Source organism: Zingiber officinale, chromosome 9B, assembly GCF_018446385.1.
Source record: "Zingiber officinale cultivar Zhangliang chromosome 9B, Zo_v1.1, whole genome shotgun sequence".
Taxonomy (NCBI): Eukaryota; Viridiplantae; Streptophyta; class Magnoliopsida; order Zingiberales; family Zingiberaceae; genus Zingiber; species Zingiber officinale.
Window position 1 is genome coordinate 12,371,569 of NC_056003.1, and position 19,915 is coordinate 12,391,483.

General features: G+C 37.6%; 4 protein-coding genes across 4 annotated transcripts; 3 read left to right on the forward strand and 1 right to left on the reverse strand.

The window, feature by feature from the left end:
* The first annotated feature begins 8,089 nt into the window (after positions 1-8,089).
* LOC122024709 (protein GL2-INTERACTING REPRESSOR 1-like) lies at positions 8,090-9,270 on the forward strand. The gene is made up of 2 exons (XM_042583381.1): positions 8,090-8,484; positions 8,571-9,270. Exons 1-2 carry the CDS (start codon positions 8,426-8,428, stop codon positions 8,908-8,910), a joined length of 399 nt encoding a protein of 132 aa, XP_042439315.1. The 5' UTR covers positions 8,090-8,425; the 3' UTR covers positions 8,911-9,270.
* A 1,152-nt stretch (positions 9,271-10,422) lies between these two features.
* Positions 10,423-16,137, reverse strand: LOC122024707 (50S ribosomal protein L15-like). Its single transcript, XM_042583379.1, has 5 exons — positions 15,833-16,137; positions 15,056-15,619; positions 12,717-12,800; positions 12,520-12,609; positions 10,423-10,943 (listed from the first exon to the last, which is right to left on the reverse strand). The coding sequence occupies exons 2-5, from the start codon at positions 15,491-15,493 to the stop codon at positions 10,650-10,652; spliced, it is 906 nt and encodes a 301-aa protein (XP_042439313.1). The 5' UTR covers positions 15,494-15,619; positions 15,833-16,137; the 3' UTR covers positions 10,423-10,649.
* On the forward strand, positions 15,886-16,221 carry LOC122022817. The gene has a single exon (XM_042580932.1). It carries the CDS (start codon positions 15,886-15,888, stop codon positions 16,219-16,221), a length of 336 nt encoding a protein of 111 aa, XP_042436866.1.
* LOC122024708 (myb-related protein 308-like) lies at positions 16,219-19,466 on the forward strand. Its single transcript, XM_042583380.1, has 4 exons — positions 16,219-16,793; positions 18,259-18,583; positions 18,671-18,800; positions 18,888-19,466. Exons 2-4 carry the CDS (start codon positions 18,400-18,402, stop codon positions 19,243-19,245), a joined length of 672 nt encoding a protein of 223 aa, XP_042439314.1. The 5' UTR covers positions 16,219-16,793; positions 18,259-18,399; the 3' UTR covers positions 19,246-19,466.
* The last annotated feature ends 449 nt before the right edge of the window (positions 19,467-19,915 follow it).

Sequence of the window (19,915 nt, forward strand, 5' to 3'; positions counted from 1 at the left end):
CAAAGAGATTAAAGATTGTATGTAAATGGACATAGTGTTCTTGTTTAGTTTTGGAAAATACTAAAATATCATCTATGTAAACACAAGTGAAGTGAGAAATATTCCTAAAAATATCATCCATTTTTCAGTGAAAGATTGAGGAGCTACTTTAAGACCAAAAGGTATAACAAGTCATTCAAAGTGGTCTTCTGGGCAGGAAAAAGTCGTCCATTCTATAGAGTCTGAGTGCATCCTTACTTGCCAAAAATTTGATTTCATGTCAAACTTTGAATACTATTTCGAATGTTGTATCTTATTCAAAAGTTGATCTTTATCGGGTATTTTGTAACCATCCTCCTGGCAGTTATCATTTAGCCTTTTGTAGTTAAATGTCATTCAGGATTGACCTCTTTTTTGTTCAACTCCTTTATTTACTATAAAAGCTGGTCTCCTATGTCGGGAGGTAGATCTCTGAATGACTCCTAAGTATAGTAATTGTTGGATATGTGTTTTGCACTCTTCAATTTCTCAGTTTGTGTATCTTAAATCTTGAGCCTTAATAGTTAGATCAGGATTAATAATTGCTAATTTACAATAGATTTTATCTCGCTCCCAGTATTTGGTTGGGTTGTCACCAATAATTTCTAGTTTTTCTAGGTGGGAGATGAAAGAGTCTATATCTGGTTGATGAGTGTTGATAGTCTGAAGCAATTGTTTGGGGAAGAGTAGATCATTAGGAATATCCCAAAAATAAAGATCATTTAGTGGGCTTGTCCAGCCAAATAAGTCTAGTTTTCCTGATATTCAAAAAAAACAAGTTCACAAGATGACAGGAGAGGGGTTTGTTTCCATTTTCCTTTGACCGTACACTGGCAAGGAGTGTCAGTAGATTGGGTTCTGGTTTCTACTGAAGCTGTTAGAGGCTAAACTACCGATGGGTAGTATGAAACAATAGGTGCTACGACTGGGGTGGAGAAAAATAGAACGTAATCTTTAGTAAGCAAAAAGGCTCTGTCTGGTGCTATAAGAAAATTGAGTCCTAGAATAAGGTGGATATTCTAATGTAATAAGGGTTTAACCCATAATTTGGAGAGAGTTTGGGGAGCGTTATAGGTACCACAGTTATTATAAAATATTATATGTATATTTGTGACAAATTGGGTACTAGTAAGTTGTTGTCCATCAAATTGTGTACTAATTAAGGGTTGCGATGAGGTTTTGATAAAAGTCTTAGGTAAAATGGACTGAAGTGTAGCCTTATCTATAGTAGAATTAGTAACTCCACTATCTAAGAAAGCTTGTAATGTAAATTCATGGCCATGTACATTCACTAGGCATTTTACCTTAACATCCAGGGTTCTATTAGTATTACAAATACTAAGGGGTTTTATGAAAACCATATCAATGTTTGATGAATCTGTCAGTTGTGAATTTTTACCTTTGTCAAGTGGTGGAGAATTTTGTGAGACCAAGTTCTTCTATTTGGTTTATTATCATATCCATATGAGTTTCTAGTTGATTTATTCTAATTTCTAATGTTGATACTCTTGTTTCTAAAAGGATATTTCTAGTATTGGTTTTAGTGGACTGTGTTATAGGGATTAGAACATTAAAATAGTTATGGAGACAAAGATTACAGGCCTACTTTTTACAATTGATACAGGTACCTCTTTTATCAACAGCTCGATAATAACTATATAAATAGCAAGGTATATTATCTGTTCCCGTTTTTAATTTCTAATCATGTGTACAATTGGATTCACTTAAAATTGTATTTAGTTGTGTGAACATTAAATTATATATATATATATATATATATATTGATCCGGTGGTAAGCGTAGGGAGGGGCTCACATGGGCGACGGTCAACGACGCGTGGAGGTCATGACCAACCTAAAGATTTCGCCGAGCGGAGAGGTATAAAGTCCGATCGGCCAGATCTAAAGTCCGATCGGCCAGGAGTCGTCGGAGCCAGCGTGAATATAGCTCGACCATGGGTCGGGCTTCTGACGCTCAATCTGCCCACCAAGGAATTGCTGCGCCGAGCGGCTCGTCCGCTCGGCTGAGTTATGGACCAACTAAAGAACATATACTCGTCTGAGCTACTAGGGGGTCTCCCCGTTCGGTTCGCCACGCCTATGCGTCCGACCACCTAGGCGCCTGGGCGGACCCGGGAATAGACAAGACGCAAAAAAGGATAAAGGAGACAGATAGCAGGGTTAGCGGCTGGACTAGACAGAGAATCGTACGGTGGAAGTTTCTACTGTCACGTCAGAGATATGCTCGGACGGTTGCGGTATGGCGTTAGGCGCACTTTTCTGACACGACTATTTCTAGGTATGCTTTGAGGAGCGTGCACGCTTCGAAGAGCGTGCACGTGCCCCCGGGGAGCCCTATATAAGGGTCCTCCAACCTTCGACAGAGGTATGCATTCTCATCTACTGTAGCTCTTGGCCTCGTTGTGCTGTTTCGATTTCCCCTCGCCTGACTTGAGCGTTGGAGGACCGTCGCCGGGATCCCCTTCCCGGCTCGATTTTGTTGCAGGTTCACCGGAGACCACGTCATCCCGGAGTCTACGCGGAGTAAGCAGAAAGCGCCACGTCCCGAGTGTCCATCGACTCAACTCTCGGACAGGATCATATATATATATATATATATATATAAGATTTTAAAATTTTAGAATGATTTATAATGGATTTAAGCTAATATTTTTTTTTTTTATATGATTCAAGCTTTCTTCTTGAGTTATAGTATTCAATATAAATAATTTTAGGTACTCACGAGATATAATATATATTAAGGATGTTTTAAGGAATTTTTTATTTTTAAAAAGTTTTTAAAAAATTTTAAAAAAAATAAAGTCAGGGCGTCGGAATTTAATCCAGACGCCTCGACCAAAATTAAAAAAAAATCTAAGTGCTAGATTAATTCTAGACGCCCGATAAATTTGTCGCACATGGAATAGTCTGCAACTTTTATATATATATATATATATACTTAAATTTAGATCAATTTTAAAAATATTAATTTAAAATTTAAAATTATTTTAATTTTATTTATTTTTGATTTTTTCAATTGTATATCTTTTTTTTAAAAAATTCAATTGATTCTTTCTTTTCTAAGTTGATCTTTAAAAAAACATGCACCCTAATAATTATCAATAATTTCTTAATTTTTTATTTTTTCATTAGTATTTTCGTTTTTTTTTCTCTCTCACTCGATGATCTCGTATCTTTTTTCTCTCTTGTCAATAATATTTTCAAAGGACGTCATTTTCCTTGATTCTTTTTTTCTAAGTTGATCTCTAAAAAACATACACCCTAATAATTATCAGTAATCTCTTAATTTTTTATTTTTTCATTAGTATTCTCTTTTTTTTTTCTCTCTCACTCGATGATGTCTTTTTCCTCTTGTTAATAATACTTTCAAAGGACGTCATTTTTCTTTCTCATTCTTTCTTCTCCTTTCGGATAAGAACAAAAATAAAGGATTTTTATTCATTCGATTTGATACAAAATAATATATTATTTTTTTAAACATTAAATTTATTCCGGATATTAAAAACACATTATTCAATAGAAAATATGAACTATATAGATTTATTATTAATATTAAAAATAAAATCTCAAAAGAATCAATTAAAAATTTAAATGAAAAATCACTTAAATTTTTCTTAGAAGATAATATATTTTAGGAAAAAAAATATAAATAATAAATTCAAATTAAAATCAATACTGGAGATATTAAAAATATTTTTTATACATGGATAACTTATAATACTACTAATAATATTTATTAATATAAAGTCATGAGAAAAAAGTTTTCAAAATTAAAAATAATAAAATTTTATTTATGTTCAATAATATCGCATAAAAATAAATAATTTAATAATTTTATCCACGGAAAAATTATTATCAAGCTTATATATAAATTTTTAATTATTTTTTTCATCTCAAAAAAATAAATTTTATATAAAATAAATTAATATTATTTTTTGAAAAAAAAAATTACCTAGGGCTTTCGAACCATTTGAGATTTCCCTGGCTAGTTATTGCTCGCCTCTATAAACCGTGGTCACCATGCCACACTCTCTTGACGGTCTTTTGATTGCCCACTCTTTCGTAGCACAATGACAACTTTAGCAACTTCCGCGCGCGCAGAGAGAGAGAGTCTGTCGACAACTAAACTTTCTCGTACCAACTCAGGTGCACTCAACCAGCTCCTTGGTCCACCTTAGTCGAAGTGCATCCACCTTAGGCGGCAAGCTCAACCACCTCTCGATCTATCTCGACTAAGTACATCTACCTCATACCAAAACAAGCTCACTAGGACACTACTACTCATCATCCTAAGTTTCGAGTATAGGTTCGAGCCAAGTTAATATAACTGGTACATGTGTTTGCAAATACCCATATGCTCATGCACACAATTTCTTTCACACCAACAAATTAACCAAGATGAGATGAAGCAAAACTCTAGATCAAAAAGCATTTTCTGATCCACTGCCTTTATTATTTATCATATGGTAAAAGACGATTCGTTCATCTCTAGTACCTCAGTTAACTCATCTTTAAGTTAATACGAAAGAGATAAATCATAGATGACTACTAACCATTAATGCAAATGGTAAAGCATGAGAAAATGTATGCTCGGGCACACCGAATTTTGATCCAAGACCTCGTGTGACAATACCTTATATCTTAACCATTGCTACGAAGAGATGCTTTCATTGTCTATCATGGTGGCAAAAGGTGAATACGCTCGCCCATAGCGCCCTCGCCAATCCGTCCCAGGGTCAACACGGAGGAGGTAAATCACGGACGGCTACTAACCTTTGGAACAGTGACTAGCACATAAAGGAGGCATTTACCTCGACTTTGCCAAGATTCGAACCCCAGACCTCATGATGACAACGTCTCATGCGCTAACCACTAGACCCGTCCGAGGGACCTCTTCATTATCTATCATGATAATAAAAAAATAAATACGCTCATCCTCAGCGCCCCATCTTTCATTGTCTATCATGCTCCTATCACATTGGATCATATTTTTCTTTTATTAAATCTTTATGAACTGTCCTCAAGATCCCCCTTCGCTTCCAATTAAAAGCCATGGTTAATGCCCACCAGTGGCACATTCTCCTCTTTTTCAGCAGACACAAGCTTGAATGCACTTAAACCAAGCTGCTGCGACCTCACCCGCACTTAACTCAGCTGTTCACAATTAACCCTCCTCTCTGCCTTCACCCTCTCATGTCAATTTCATGAGTTCATCACTAGCTCTTCCTCTCACTGGCATTTCAGCAAGCAACATAACTCCTTCCTCATTAAGACACCATCCCGAGTCAAAGAGACTGCACCATGTCCTCTATGTTGCTATTTCTCCTCCCCTCCAGATGCTGCTCGTGCTTCCTCCTACGAGAGCCATGAGCTTCTGAATTGCACAATCTGTGGAGGCAGGCAAGTGACAGTGGCCGCCTTTACTGGGACTCAATAGTGAGCAGCCATAGTAGTTGATTCTCCCTGCTCTGTGGGAAAAAGATAAGAGAGGAGCATTTAAGCATGAGTGATCACAGCTCACAACCTCATATCATGCAGCTATTTAATGTTCTTGAATGAGGAGGTTTAATATCTGTGGCAAGTAGCGTATTCCAATTAAGTTGCCTAGAGTATCAAAGTTGGTTGACGTCCCCTTGAATGGCCTATCAATGCAAACTTCAGATAACAAACACCTTTCTACCTCTCTTCTTTCACTTAAATCAACTAACTCAGACTAGATTTGCTAACACTCTTACAGCCGGTGTTTTTGAAACTAGGCTCGGATAGTTGTGGTCCTTCTCCTTGGCTAAGTGTCAATTCGTAAAGAAAAAAAATACATCCATTAACTTCTCGACCATCCTCTGTTAAAATGTTATGTGGCATCCATATCTTATCATGCCACTGTAGATTAAAATTTAGTTTACCTGATTGTGATACCTGGTAAAACCAACATAGGCCAAGACTTTGCTAGTTAATCAATTAACCCTTTTGAAGGCATTGTCTGTATTAAGGTCCTTTGGAATCTTTCACAAGCTCGCTCTTTAACTTTCACTAATTGTAATATCTAGAGGAATCTCTAAATCTTGTCAGCAAACACTATAAATCCAAGTGACAAAAAACATTGTGGCCTTTGACTTTGATTTGGTTTCAACCTTCACAAGAGCTTAACTTTTGCAGGGTGAAAGAGAACTGCAACTTTTTGTGAAAGCTGGAGAGTAATGAAGCCCACAAGCCTTCCAGCTTTGAATCAATCAATGCCTTCTTAATTTCTGATGTCCACATGCATGAACAAACACCAAACTGCTTATAAATACTGACTTAACTTACTAATACAGTAATGCGATGTGATCAAGTCAGAACCATTTGCATTGAGTATGAACCTTCAATGCTCTCTATTAATTTTTTCCAGCTGTTGCTTAGCAGCTCAAATAAACAATAAAGTAAGCGCATTGTTTAAGGAAGTTGGGACTCTGTATTTGATCCATTGAAGTAAGTAGCTATTTTGGATATCAAAGAACAGTTCGAGGGATTTGAAAGAGATGCTAGTTAGTTAAAATATTGCATGAATCGAGAACATAGTAGATGAGTTGCTGACACCTGACATGGAACACTAGTTTTGAGAAGTCAGGTAAATTACAGGTTGGGTGTATCTCATTTTGGCCAAGAATTTTGAGTGGCGGGGTTTTAACGGTCGTGTTAGTATCTAGAGCTAGTCCTCAAGTTGAATACTCATTCGCACAAGAAAGGGCCGACTCAATTGTCCTCATATCTAACTAGGAGAATATTTCTCAGTTTCAAGGGGATTCCTATTTGTGCCATTCGGAAGGAATTAGTAACTGGGAGAGCCCATGAATTGAGCACTCATGGCTAACTTATCCTCAGATCTAACTAGGAGAACCTCCCTCGGTCTCAAAGAATTCCTCCTATTCGCACCATGACACCTCATCCACACCCGATAGGCCAAAGTGCCCATTCTGATCACACCAGAGGTCATTACTGTGACGTGCATCAGATCGTAACAAATGCTCGAGGCCTACTCTTAGGGCAAACAAATAGTCGAACACTATCAGACGTGCACAGTTTCTGACGTGCACGGAACCTCACATCAAGGGATGACACTGTTATGCATGCTCCAATTTGATTCTCACCTGTTCTAGAACTAGTGCTAACTGCATTAACATCATATGAATTGTGTACCTAGTGCCTTTTCAATTTGTAAGTTTTTCAATCATTTCCATTAGGTCGAATTGACTAACCACCACTCTAAGGTGATGGTGAAGGTGGGCATCCATTTAGTGGAAGAACTAGATGAATAATAGCTGATAAAATATGTTCAAAGTTGAAATGATCTCAAAATTAGATGCCAAATACAAGAAGAATTTTATGATGATCTTCACGTATATAAGAACAGAACGAATAGCTATACCTTTGACCTTCATCTCATCTTTTGCCTTTCAATTCCTCATTTCTTGTTTCATCCTCTAAATTTATAGTTCTCCTTTATAAAAGCCTAAACCATTATACAACAAACAAAACTCACAATAATAACCATAAAATTAAACTGAAGATGAGGGAAATGTATTATATATCCAACTCATGCCTTGCCTAATCTTTAATTCATCTACAGTTTGATATAATTATCTTTTACATATTTTTGAAGAAATGGAATACTTCTTTCAGAATTGGCACATTACATAAATGTCATTAATAGAGATTGGATGTATGAGCCAGACCAGACTGGCTGTAACTTTCATTAATTGGAAATAAATACCATTTATTCAAAAGTAGCAGCCATTTAATAGCTCAGTTACTAATATACATGCATAAACAGTGCCCATTTATTCCCATTTACTCTATCAACCACGAAATATTCCATTTACTTGACTTCCTTACGAACTGCACTACCCATGCATACAATTAAACTCCTTTCAAATAAAAGCTGAAACATCTGATTCAAATATTGAAAGAAAACTTGTCATTTAAACAATCAAAGAACAAAGCCTGCGAACCTTAAATGCCAATTTATTATACACACTTGTGAATTAGTTTTACTGAATCCATCACAAGTCTGTTTGCTTTAACCCTTTAACAACCCCCTTAATCCCCTTTAAGGTGCTAAGTGCAAAGTGGAATTCTCACTAGTTCCTCAAGAACTGTACTTTAAAGACAGTTTATTTCAACAATGAATACATACCCAGGCCTTTCATTAAAGCGTCCGCTGCACCTCTTATTTCTTCTCCCTTCTACATTAAGAGCAGATGAACATAACTAAGGAGATGAAAAACAATAACTAAACAAGAGAGAGTGAGTAAGAAGGCAAGCAATTAACAGCCGCAATAAAGAAGTTTCTGCTGTTGTATTAATGGAATCCCATCGCCCTTCCATTAATTCCCCCCTCTTCTTTATATAATGAAGCAGCAAGCCGCTTCTGTTGTCCCGCGCTGTGCTGAAGAACCAAGCGTCTCAAGGTTTGCCATTGCCCAGATCTCTTTCCTTGATCCTTGGCTTAGCTGGTGTTTGTTTATTGCTAATTCGTTGTTTTGGTGGCGATTAGGCGTTCATTGACCATGAGCCTGAACCGCGGCAAGAACCCGAAGCTGGAGGTGAAGGTGAACGTGGCCGGGAGGCAGCGGCGGGCGCGAGGGGGGCCCTCGACGCGTGCGGAGGACGATGAGGAAGCATCGGTGTCGCCGCCGAGCTCGTGTGTGTCTTCGGAGGAGGGCGAAAGCAAGTCGCCGGAGGCGACAGCGTCGTCCCCGCCGATGATGCTCGCCGGCTGCCCACACTGCCTCATGTACGTCATGCTATCCGAGAAGGACCCCAAGTGCCCTAAGTGCAAGAGCACGGTGCTCGTCGACTTCCACTGCACCGGCAAGTCGTCCCGGGGCAGCTAGTGGCTGGCCGGCCGACAAGCGAGCGGGAATTCTATGGAAGGCTTCGATCTGTATGAAAGATGGATCGTGACGAATAAAAATGAAGTAGAGAGAGTGGACGGTCAAGATTCATCCTTCTTAGAAATCTTTAAAGCAGAGCCTTCTAGTGAATTTTTGTTCTGGTTATAAATTTTGTGATACCAAAACGTTTTCTTCTCCTCTAATCTCATATTTTAATCTTCTTTGGAGAAATTGATCCCTCTTAATTAGCTACGTAATCTAGTTTAATTAAGTTTCGCAGTCACCTTCGTCTTTGTAATCTGTATCTCCCTTAATCTAGTTTAATTAAGTATCATGGATGCTAACTATAAAAATAGAAAATAAGTTGAGATTCATTTCATCTCACGTATAATTTTTCTTAAGAACTAAGGATTTTCAACTTGATTTTTATAACCATAATTGCATAACAAACTTGTATTTGAGATTTTTTTTTCTCGTTTTATCATGATAATGTGAAAGTCACTGCGTTTATGTGTTGGTTTCTCTATGTTCAACATTGATGATTAATCTTTAACTGACAATAACTTGTGTAGGTTTAGTAGAGAAGGCTAAAAAGACGTATGGATCTCTCTACTTCCTCCATCCCACAATTCTTGTCTGTGAATTCTTTGTTGTTACTTGTGTGTTCCAACCAATCTGTCGGCCTAATCAGCCAGTTTGGTCTCACTGATCTGACTTGCCCTTCTAGACCCACCATCTCAAATCGCTGAGCCCACTCATACTCCCTTCCTCCCGAATTGATCAATTGACCCGCTCGACCTATCCACCCTATGTGATTTTGTAGCCCAATCACCTAGTCTAACTAGCCACTTGAATCGCTCAAATTGATTGAACTGACCAACTAAATTGAACCACTCACATACCGAGACGGATCCAACTGCTGATAACTGATTGGGTTCAATGGCCAAGCCTAATCGACTGGATCATAATTGGGTTGGTAGACCTGATACATTGGGGAATTTTGATGACAAGGAATATTGTTATCATATTTGAGATGAGAGGATGCACATAGTAGATATGACATATTTTGAAGACTTGATAAAGGATTTAAATACTTTCTATAACTTAAGCATTAGCTAAACTAACTTGTCCGGAGATATCAGATTGTTATTCTTTTCCCATTCATCAAAAACAAAATTCAAAAAAGAGCTAAAATACTGACCTGAAAAGATGAAGCTAGAGCTTTTCTACGTGGTGATGCCCCTGTCAAACCACGTGAAAACATGCAGCTATTAGTAATAAAATATATACATACATGCATGTATCTTTATACTTCTAGACGTTTGACAATGAAATAACTTTGTTGTCACCTGATTGTGACGTGACGCTGCTCATAAATATTTCTCAGATGAGGACAGAAACATTTTTTACCAGATGGATTCAGTAATCTGTATGAAGTTTTAAAAGAAAAGTATCTTGACTGGTGGAACTAATCTGATATGAGAAGATAGGATAAAATAAAAGTACCCCATGTAACTGGAAATGAACACAATCTCTAGGATGTATGAATGCAATAAGTCACAATCGTTGAACAGCACGACAGGAGATTTGCAAAATGCAATTGGTACAAAATTACCATTACTGTATTATTGAGCGAGATCCAAAGTGACATGGCAAGGAACTGCCACTTGTAATCGGACTCAAAATCTTCTGAAAGCATATTGATTGGGAAAAAAAAGTAACATTCAGAAATTTGTACTTTAGGAAGACACTTTAGCTTTTGCTGCGGCTGCTGCTGCTGCTGCAGCAGCAGCTTCTTTCTCTTCGGTGGTAAAAGGTATTGGCTTGGTAGGTGCAGGCAAACGACCAACACTATCGACCTTATCTCGCTGCTTTGGTGGCGGCCTAGCTGCTTTGGGTAGTAGTCGCCCTTTCTTCTCAAACCATTCAGGCTTCAGCAGTGCCCTTAGTCCCAATTTGTTGTAGTGCACCTTCCTCACAGAGCCACCTGTAGCTTCCACTGCTGCTTTTGCACGGACAGTGACTCTTGATACCTGCAAAGTCCGGATGGAGGATAACAGATATGAATTCTGATCCGAAAAGGAAACAGCATAAAGTCACTAAGTGTGATATGGAAGAGCGGTCCTATAAGATCATGGTGATCCTATAGTGATCCAAAGGCATAATTTCTCTATTTTCACGGAAAGAATAACTAGTTATGGATTGAGTTAATTTCTTGCTCTAAACTTTGCCTTTTAAAATCTATACAACCTTGTAACAAATATAATCTAATTTAAACCTATGATTAGGTTAAAAGTTAGTTGCTGAAACTGGTAGTCTGATGGTACAATGTGACAGTTATGCTGTGTTTAAAAGAAAGGAAGGAAATTAAAGGAAAAGAGGAGGAATTCAATTCCTTTTGTGAGGGTCATAGTCTATGTTCGGTTAAAAGTTTACGGCATTACCACAGATTTGGAAATTATGCTCTTCCGGTGATTGAAAATCCTTCTGCTTAACTAAGTACAAAACATAAATTTTTACAAGTATGCATGCCATGTCAGTAAATTAACAACAAAAATATGATTCGTCCAATCAGTGATGTCTATGACATGACATCTCTCCGAAAGATGCCAAACAGTTGTGCTTAGAAGACTGGAAAGGTTGAAGAGCAAAAGCAAATTTCTCAATGGACACCCTTGATTTTCAGTTTTCCACAGAGCCTCGCACTTTATATTTAGACAAAGAGTGCACTTTGTCTCACCTCCTTTATTTTTCTTCCTTAAAATGCGCCTATTAAGTAGTGTATTTCTTTAAATTTTGTTTTTGACGAACCAAATAAACTCCAAATGAAAAAAATAAGACCATTTCCTGTTTTTGGAAGCAGATGAATTCAAATATGATCTTATTTTTCGAATTCAAAACATTTTTAGTCCATTTAGTAATTCTGATCAGAATGGCTAATGCATCTAGCAAAATAACAACATTTTGAATTAGGAAATAAGACCACTGACAAAATAGTACATTATAGACTAGATCTGTTAGAATCTCTAAAGATTTTTAGCAATGATTATATATTTTTGAAACAAAAATAGATGTGTTTCTATGGCAAAAAGATGATGTGAAAACAAAATGCATTTGCCAACTCAAACCACTGGTATCAGACCATCACACCACGACAGCATGTCAGGTATGACTAGGTGAGCATTAGAAAGCAAGAGCAAATAACTGAATCTTAAGATAATGTACTAATAAAAACGTGTCACAATAGCAATTACTCATTTTCAGAAACAGAAGTACTGCATCCGATCAATCCCAATTTAGACAGATCAAGTATTTGAACTACAACATGGAGAAAATCATATGAGATTAGGATTGTTATTCTAATCTAGTATGGCCCTCCTCAATTTAGAGCGCAATCAATTGTTTGAACAAGAAGATGCACAAAATCACAGAGTCAGGATTGTTATTCAAATTTTATATGGTTTTGTAATAGTTCCTGATATGATATCATTAATCACCAATAACGGACAAACAGGGTGTCTTGATATGATTCAGCAATCAAGGTGGAGATTATATATTACAAATAATTGTTTTTCATTTTTTTCTTTGAATGCAAGAAGTTGAACTGACCTCTAGGTGAATTGGCCATTTGATATGTTCAGAACCGCGAGCCATTAATCTAACACCATCCTCTATTTGCTTGCCTATAGCACCTGTTTCCTATGACCAAAAAAAAAAGAAAAAATTAAAGGGAATATGCTTTAAGGAAAATTCTTGGTTAATTTCAGTAATTCAAATGGTGATAATTTGAAGATAAAACTGAGTACCTTAAGAGTTTTCATTGTAATAAGTTCCGAAGAATCGATCTTCCCTGCGTTTATAAGTTTTGCAATCTTTCCAAGTCCGACAGGCTTTTATAGTAACAAATACATACAAGTAAAATCAGTTAATATTTTTCCCAATTAAATGTGATGATGATTACAAGAAGATTGCAAGAGGTCCCTCATGATTTATCAGTAGCTATAATAACAAAAGTAAAAACTGGAAATCAAGATAAAAATGGATAAAAAATCCATAAAGCTAGCACACAAACAAAAGTTTCTCATTTCTCTAAGAATAATCAAGTATAAGACTAATCAAGTATTATAACCCTGGCTTTGGTATGAAACATCAAAAATGCCATTGAATATTGGATCATAAAAATAAAAAGAAACAACAATAGAACTACTTTATTGTTATAAATGTGAATGGGGCATCGTCTGTTTCTAATGGGCACCAAGTAATATAGTCATTTAGCATTGATGACTTTAATGCCTACGACCATGAAACGGTAGCTACATATGAATAAATTTATAATTGTGTTAATTGTCATATATTTTTAGATTTTAATTTCTTTAACGAACTCGAAACTTTTATATTTTGTGATTGTATTTAAAAGTGATATCTTTGCAGACTAACAAGGTGAATTTTTTTACCTTTCTGTAAGAAGAAACTTACAAAAAGGTAAAAAAAATCTAAGAAAAATGAAGGTTATAAAAGTAAGAAGTAATATAATTTCCACTTTGTTAGTCTGCAAAGATATCACTTGATGCAGCAGAGATTTCATAATGAACTCAGAGTTAATTATCCCATAAATCTTAGCAAATTTATGCATGTAATGGGAATTGAATACTTCTTAAGAAAATTTGCAAGCAATACATAATCATTATGATCGTTCCATTTTCATTCATATCATTTATATTAGTGTTTTCTTTTTTCAACATTTTATTTCCTTTTCCAAGGAGACAAAAAATTGGAAAACATGTTGGCCTTCGGAAAGTATTGGATGTCTCAGCTCTCATAGTGCACTCTCCTTTGGCATATCTTACCTTTTTCTCTCTATTAGTTAAACTATGTAAGATGAAGCTTTGGTATTCTACTTGATCTCAATTGTGTGTCATCAGCACAACGATTAGTGTATATATGAAGTATTATTTTTGATATGGACTACAAATCATATCTGCCATATAATTTCAATAAACAGTATACACTAACCTCTTGCTCCACAAATGACAATTAAGAACTAAGGCACAAAGAGCATCAACTTAGCTACTTTTTGAGTAGATTATGTTATGTTTATGAAATGGTACCACCAATCATTGAACTTCACAGAGAGAAGCGTTCATGTTAGGCATTCCCTGTGGGAGTTTGTTAGTTGGTGCTTGTGTATAACTGTGCAAAACTTTACTGCAAAAAATATGTAAGTTCAAAAAACTAAGTCAAGACATCTAATAATTAGTGAAAAAGTACAATGTGTTCCAACTCAATACTATGCAACTACTTAGACCATTCACAAAAGGTAAAATGTTAATGGCACTCTGAAACTACTTACATCTCAAAGCACAAAACACCCAAACTAAGAACATCTTTTCAGAAAAACAAAAAAATACATATTATGATCCTAATCAAAGCAGGGCAGACATGACAGTATTCAGGTGAGATAACATTCTATCACAAAAAATCCTTGTACACTACAAACAGTTTAGCTTATGAGTATGTGTATGCACAATTGACTAGTTATGAACAAGTTTTGATGTAACAAGAGTTAGCAATATTAGACACGACTTGACCAGACACAAAACACGATTTACAGAGAAAAAACCTGAAAGTGGCACAACATGACTTGATTATATAAATAAGTTCCCACGAACTAACCAGTTTATGGAAATATTTTTTTTGAAAAAAAAAACATTAAAAAAAAATAGGTAACCAAATATTATGGCTTTTTATTTATCCAAATAACATGCCCTCCTATTTATGATAAAATTAACATGAAGTGACACAAATTTCCACTAGAATATCCTTATCCTGATCACCCTTTATCTGGATGGGCACAGTTAGTGTTTAAGTTCAGAAAACTACTGAGTTTTAAAAGGTACCATGCATGCGATATCTAATAGATAATAGTATCATACTCGCTATCTAGCATTGGGGATGCACGTAGTGACTCTTTACACTTCCTAAGCGTAAAACAAATAATTATTATCTATCTAAACAACCTAATTGAAGCACCTTGCCATCCCAAAAGATTAGTTTCTTTACCATCTCGTCAAACAAACAAGAAGAGAACAAACTTATGAAATCAAAAGAAAACAAACGAAATGATCAAACTAAAACAAATAATCACCTGGAAAGTAAGGCTGAAGCGATTCTTGAAACCTCGCTTGGGTAGAAGTCTGCGGAGCGGAGTCTGGCCACCCTCAAATCCAAACTTCATAGTCCCACGAGCCTTCTGCCCCTTATGACCTCTCCCAGCCGTTTTCCCCTTCCCAGAGCCAATCCCCCTACCTTTCCGTTTTTTTTTCTTCGTCGCCCCCTTGTTGTCCCTCAGATCGTTCAGCCTCAACAGGCTCACCGTCGCCGATGATGATCCCATCGCCATTCCACTGTACGATGACCTAAAGATCCCATTTGGACCCAAAATCACTGCCGAAGCAGCGGAAGGAGGAGGAGTAACAGTTCTCGAGAGAGGAACGATGGAGGCGGAAAGGGTACGAGAGGCTACCGCCGGGCCTAGGGCAGCGTGAGCGAGGCCAGAGAGGAGGTAGCGGCGGCATCGCCACATGACTGGTCTTGAGCCGGCGGACGCTGGTGTCTGCTGCTGTTTTCTGAGTGAATGCGGGGAGAAGGAAAATCTCAACCGTCAAATTGATCAGTCAGGAGATCTTAAATAGGGAGGATGATCAGATTTCTGCACGAATCGTGAGTAAGAAAATGATTTTAATGTTTTTTTTTTAAAACGTCCTTTTAATTTTTGCCTTTTTTTAATACTGTAACGGGTCGGATCCGTTTTCACCTTAACAACCGAAACCGGTTTTAAAAAAAAAGGCAACGATTACACCGGAGTTTTCTAGAACGAAGGTTCGCCGATCAAGTATCTGACTACACTTCCCGAGCTCTTTACCTCGCTGATCCAAACTCCGATCGATCGATCGATCGAAATCGAATCCTCGGAGGATGTTTTTCTTCTTCGTCGGCGGCATCGAGCAGCAGGCAGGGCGGGTGCTGAAGGAGGCGGCGGGACGGTGCGTCCGCTGCAGCTCCACCGCCGACCTAGTCGAAACCGAGCATGTCCTGAAGCTCTGCTTCGTCCCCGTCAAGCGCTGGCCCGGAAAAGTCCCCTCCTTCTACTGCCGCGATTGCTCCTTCCTCTCACCCCACTCTCTCCCCCTGGCCGACGACGACCGCGGCCCAGGCGGGCGCGGAATCTTCGAACCGCTCCGGTGCGGATCCTGCAGTCGCACCGTTGACCCTCACTTCCGATTCTGCCCCTTCTGTGGCTACCAACTGTGAGATGTTTTGATTTGGGGTATTTTTGGAATGATGCTGTTCGGCTGCAACTCCAGGTTTAGGGTTCTTTAACTTTCTTGTTCAAGCTACCTTTTGTTTGCTCCTGCATGTAAACTGAAGTCAATAATTCATATCTACTATGTGAATTGACAATTAGATGGTAATGGTAATAAAAATTAGTACTTTTTTTTTTTTTTGGTTCTACGCTTTGTTTTCTCTGGGAGATGGTAAATTGAAGGATTGAATATATATATATAAAAAGATGGAAAGGTGATGAGGGAGGGATGATGAGAAAGCTATCTTCTAGTCTAGATGAGGAGAAGGGACCATTTTTTTTAACTAACAATTGTTAATTTATGTTTCGTTTAATTTTGGATTAATTCATCCTTAAGAATTATCTTTTGCTTCGAATTTTTCCTGGACTTATCTCTTCAAGGAGTCAAAGAAGACAGTAACTGACGATATCATATCAAGCTACTTGCGCGACCATGATTTGGACAGGCCACCAAACTTTCTGAATTTAGGAGTGCTGCCTGCTGACGAGCAACTCAAATTCCCAACATGAAATTAACCAGGTATCGCATCAAATATGCTAACTGCTGTGTGAGAATACTTTTGTTTTGTATCTATACGTAACATCTACACCTGTTTCCATGGAGAGAGAGTAGACTTGTTTGCTTGGAGTGATGATGCATTAAAAAGATAGATATATAGATAAGATGAGAAAAAATGGAAGGTAGAGATGAAAAGAAAGCTATCTTTAAGTTGTGTTGTTCAACAAATGAATATAAAGAGGACGACTGACTTTTCTTCATTGGTGTTATTTAAATTTTTGTCTGATTTTGAATAGATGAGTTATGAACAAAGTATTTGCAGTTTCATCTTGTTAGATAACCATCTTTCTTCGATTATAGAAACAAGAAAATGAGAATTCATTCACAGAGTTATCCTTCGTTTATAATTTCCCTAGTTATTAAAAGTCAAGTCAAAAAAATACGTATGATAAGTTGATATTTTTATGATTGCTATCCTGTCACTGTTAGTTTCACAAACTCAAGCCATAAAGAAAAAATCCTGAAGTTGGATAGTGATACCTATATATATCCTGAAAATGTTGTAATGGGACAGTATTGCAGTAAGTAAACAAATAGTTCCTCCCTTAACCTTCTGTAGCAAAGCAAACAGGGGTAGCACTTCTAATTGCACAATCACCAAAGTCATCAATTAAAGTGCTAGTTTTTTTCTTGACCAAGAGGTATGTGTTTGGAGGATCATGGAGCACTTTGAAGCTTTGATGAGAAGGCAATCATTTCTCCTTTTTTCCATCCTTGAATATAGTACTTTCACTATCTTTCTTCTTTATTCATTCCAATGTAAGAACATTTTATGATCATAATGTTACCTGACCTACCATTCAATCAGCATACCTGCACTAATGAGACATCTCAATCACATTAAATGCATAGGGCCAATGCCAGATCTTGCTCATAATAGAACTTCTTTTTACTATTACCCTATTGCTGTTCACTCAAACTCACATATTTATCAAATTCAACCCCAAACCCAAACTTAAGCATTAGAGTCACACCCTTTCTCTCGGCGTAGTCTTTGATCATTGTCGTTTCAAGCGCAAGAAATCAACCTGACTTTCCGAATTCAACTCCAACTCTGAATACGAACCATATTCAGCACCTGTCAAAGTCAGAACTCATCAATAGCCACGGCAACTAAGCAGCTAGTAGTAGTCTAGTCTTTCGAAGCAAACCTTTATCCTCCACTGAATCAGGACTTCCCTGATCAACAGGGCATTAGCATTACTTGTGTGCTTCAAGTAGGAACATTTTTCTACTATAAAGTAAACCAAACATTCAATGAATGTTGGTGGATCACCAAGTGGCAAATAACTCTCGATGTCTCCGAGCTCAATAAGTTCCTTTTGAAATCGACTGGCAAAGGAATTGGTGACCTCTCCTTGGTTTGAGACTTTTCAGGTCAATTGAAGTTTATCTACTAAATTAATAGAACCGACTTGATCTCCAGGTCTCAATTGATCCAGTTGAACCGGCCTATTCAATCTAGTTTTAAAAAACTGATCCCCAGAAATCCCTTCAACTAATTGATTAAGGAGTTGACCCGTCAATAGGAATCAACAGAGGCCAAAAAAGGTAAGAGATTACTCTCATGCTCGCTCAATATAAAGGAAGGAGGAGTTCCTCTATGTGCCCATCAACCATGGGTAGGTCACCTTGCTGCGAGAAGGCACACACCAACAGAGGAGCATGGACTAAGGAGGAGGACCAATTGCTGATTGCCTACATCAAAGCTCATGGTGAAGGCTGCTGGAGGTCTCTTCCTAAAGCAGCAGGTCGTCCATGCATGACCGACAATAAATTTTCTTCCTTGTTCTGGTGGTGTTTAATTACTGATTTCTCAGTTTCTACTTAAACTGCAGGCCTTCAAAGGTGTGGCAAGAGTTGCCGGCTACGATGGATCAACTACCTCCGACCCGACCTCAAGCGCGGCAACTTCACTGGGGAAGAAGACGAGCTCATCATCAAGCTCCACCGCATGATTGGCAACAAGTATGCACTATCTTTGGCTCTACAATTTCAAAACCTCAAACTTTTGTAGTCAGTTTGCGATTACAGTTTGCTGTTTTGTGGTCACAGATGGTCGGTCATCGCCGGGCGATTACCTGGGAGAACCGACAATGAGATCAAGAACTATTGGAACACACACATCAAGCGCAAGCTCATCGCCCGAGGGATCGATCCCAAGACTCACCTACCGATTGATGGCTGTTCAGATCACTCTGCCCTTTCTTCTGACCGGCAAACTGTGTCAGTGGCTGCAGCACCACAATCAGAGGAGACCTTGCAGCCCTCAGTGGAGAACAGACTACAGACGATTTGCTTCTGTTACCGCCTTGGTTTCCAAGGGAGCGAGGCATGCAGCTGCCATAAAAGTTATACCAAAAGCTTTGTTAGCTTCCAGTATCCGCCATTAGAAGAAGGGCAGCAAGCTTAGCCACATGATCAGTTAACTCTGTAGATGGAATAGTGCATAATTGGCTACAAGGCGATAAGGATCGGTTGGCAAGCAAGAAAATATGATTCTTTAATTAAATCAATGATAATTTGTAATTGTACCGATCCAGTTGCATGGAGATGTTCTCGGAAGTTTAGTAGCTGTTGGTGTTTAAAACAGTATTTCGTACCAATCAGAAACCCATTGGCCGCATTATCACACATATTATTGGTAGTTAATTGCTACACCTTATTTAATTTTCAAGCAATATTAGCTTAGATTAAAGTTGCTATCAGCAAACATAGTGCCTTCAAGGATGAAATGTAGAAGTTCTAGTTTATTGTAGCCCTGTTTTGACTTGACTGTAAATTGTAAATTATAAGACTTCCATGGGCCTTTTGCTTCTTGCAAGAAATGATGTGTCCATTAACTTGAATCATATTCCTTGTCACATCTCTTAAGAATCAATTTAATCAAATCTCTTGAGGCCGACTATTTATGTACGAGAGTTTCAATCTGTGTGAGTTTTTTTAATAGTGCTAATAGGATAAACATTCGTTCAGTCGTCTTGTTTAATAACTTGAATAGAGAGATAGATCTGCCTAGTTTTTTATCCAAAATAATTGAAACAGATTAAATTAAAAATCCTTAATTTGGATGGAATGCCTAT

Bases quoted from the DNA above. Each gene is read 5' to 3' on its own strand.
- LOC122024709 (XM_042583381.1), top strand. From the start codon at position 8,426: ATGAAGCAGCAAGCCGCTTCTGTTGTCCCGCGCTGTGCTGAAGAACCA. The intron at 8,485-8,570 runs GTTTGCCATTGC...GGTGGCGATTAG, and splicing joins GAAGAACCAAGCGTCTCAAG to GCGTTCATTGACCATGAGCC.
- LOC122024707 (XM_042583379.1), bottom strand. From the start codon at position 15,493: ATGTGGCGATGCCGCCGCTACCTCCTCTCTGGCCTCGCTCACGCTGCC. The intron at 12,610-12,716 runs GTACTCAGTTTT...TTTTGGTCATAG, and splicing joins TTACAATGAAAACTCTTAAG to GAAACAGGTGCTATAGGCAA. The intron at 10,944-12,519 runs GTCAGTTCAACT...CGGACTTTGCAG, and splicing joins AATGGCCAATTCACCTAGAG to GTATCAAGAGTCACTGTCCG.
- LOC122022817 (XM_042580932.1), top strand. From the start codon at position 15,886: ATGTTTTTCTTCTTCGTCGGCGGCATCGAGCAGCAGGCAGGGCGGGTG.
- LOC122024708 (XM_042583380.1), top strand. From the start codon at position 18,400: ATGCTCGCTCAATATAAAGGAAGGAGGAGTTCCTCTATGTGCCCATCA. The intron at 18,584-18,670 runs GTCGTCCATGCA...CTTAAACTGCAG, and splicing joins GTCTCTTCCTAAAGCAGCAG to GCCTTCAAAGGTGTGGCAAG. The intron at 18,801-18,887 runs GTATGCACTATC...TTGTGGTCACAG, and splicing joins CACCGCATGATTGGCAACAA to ATGGTCGGTCATCGCCGGGC.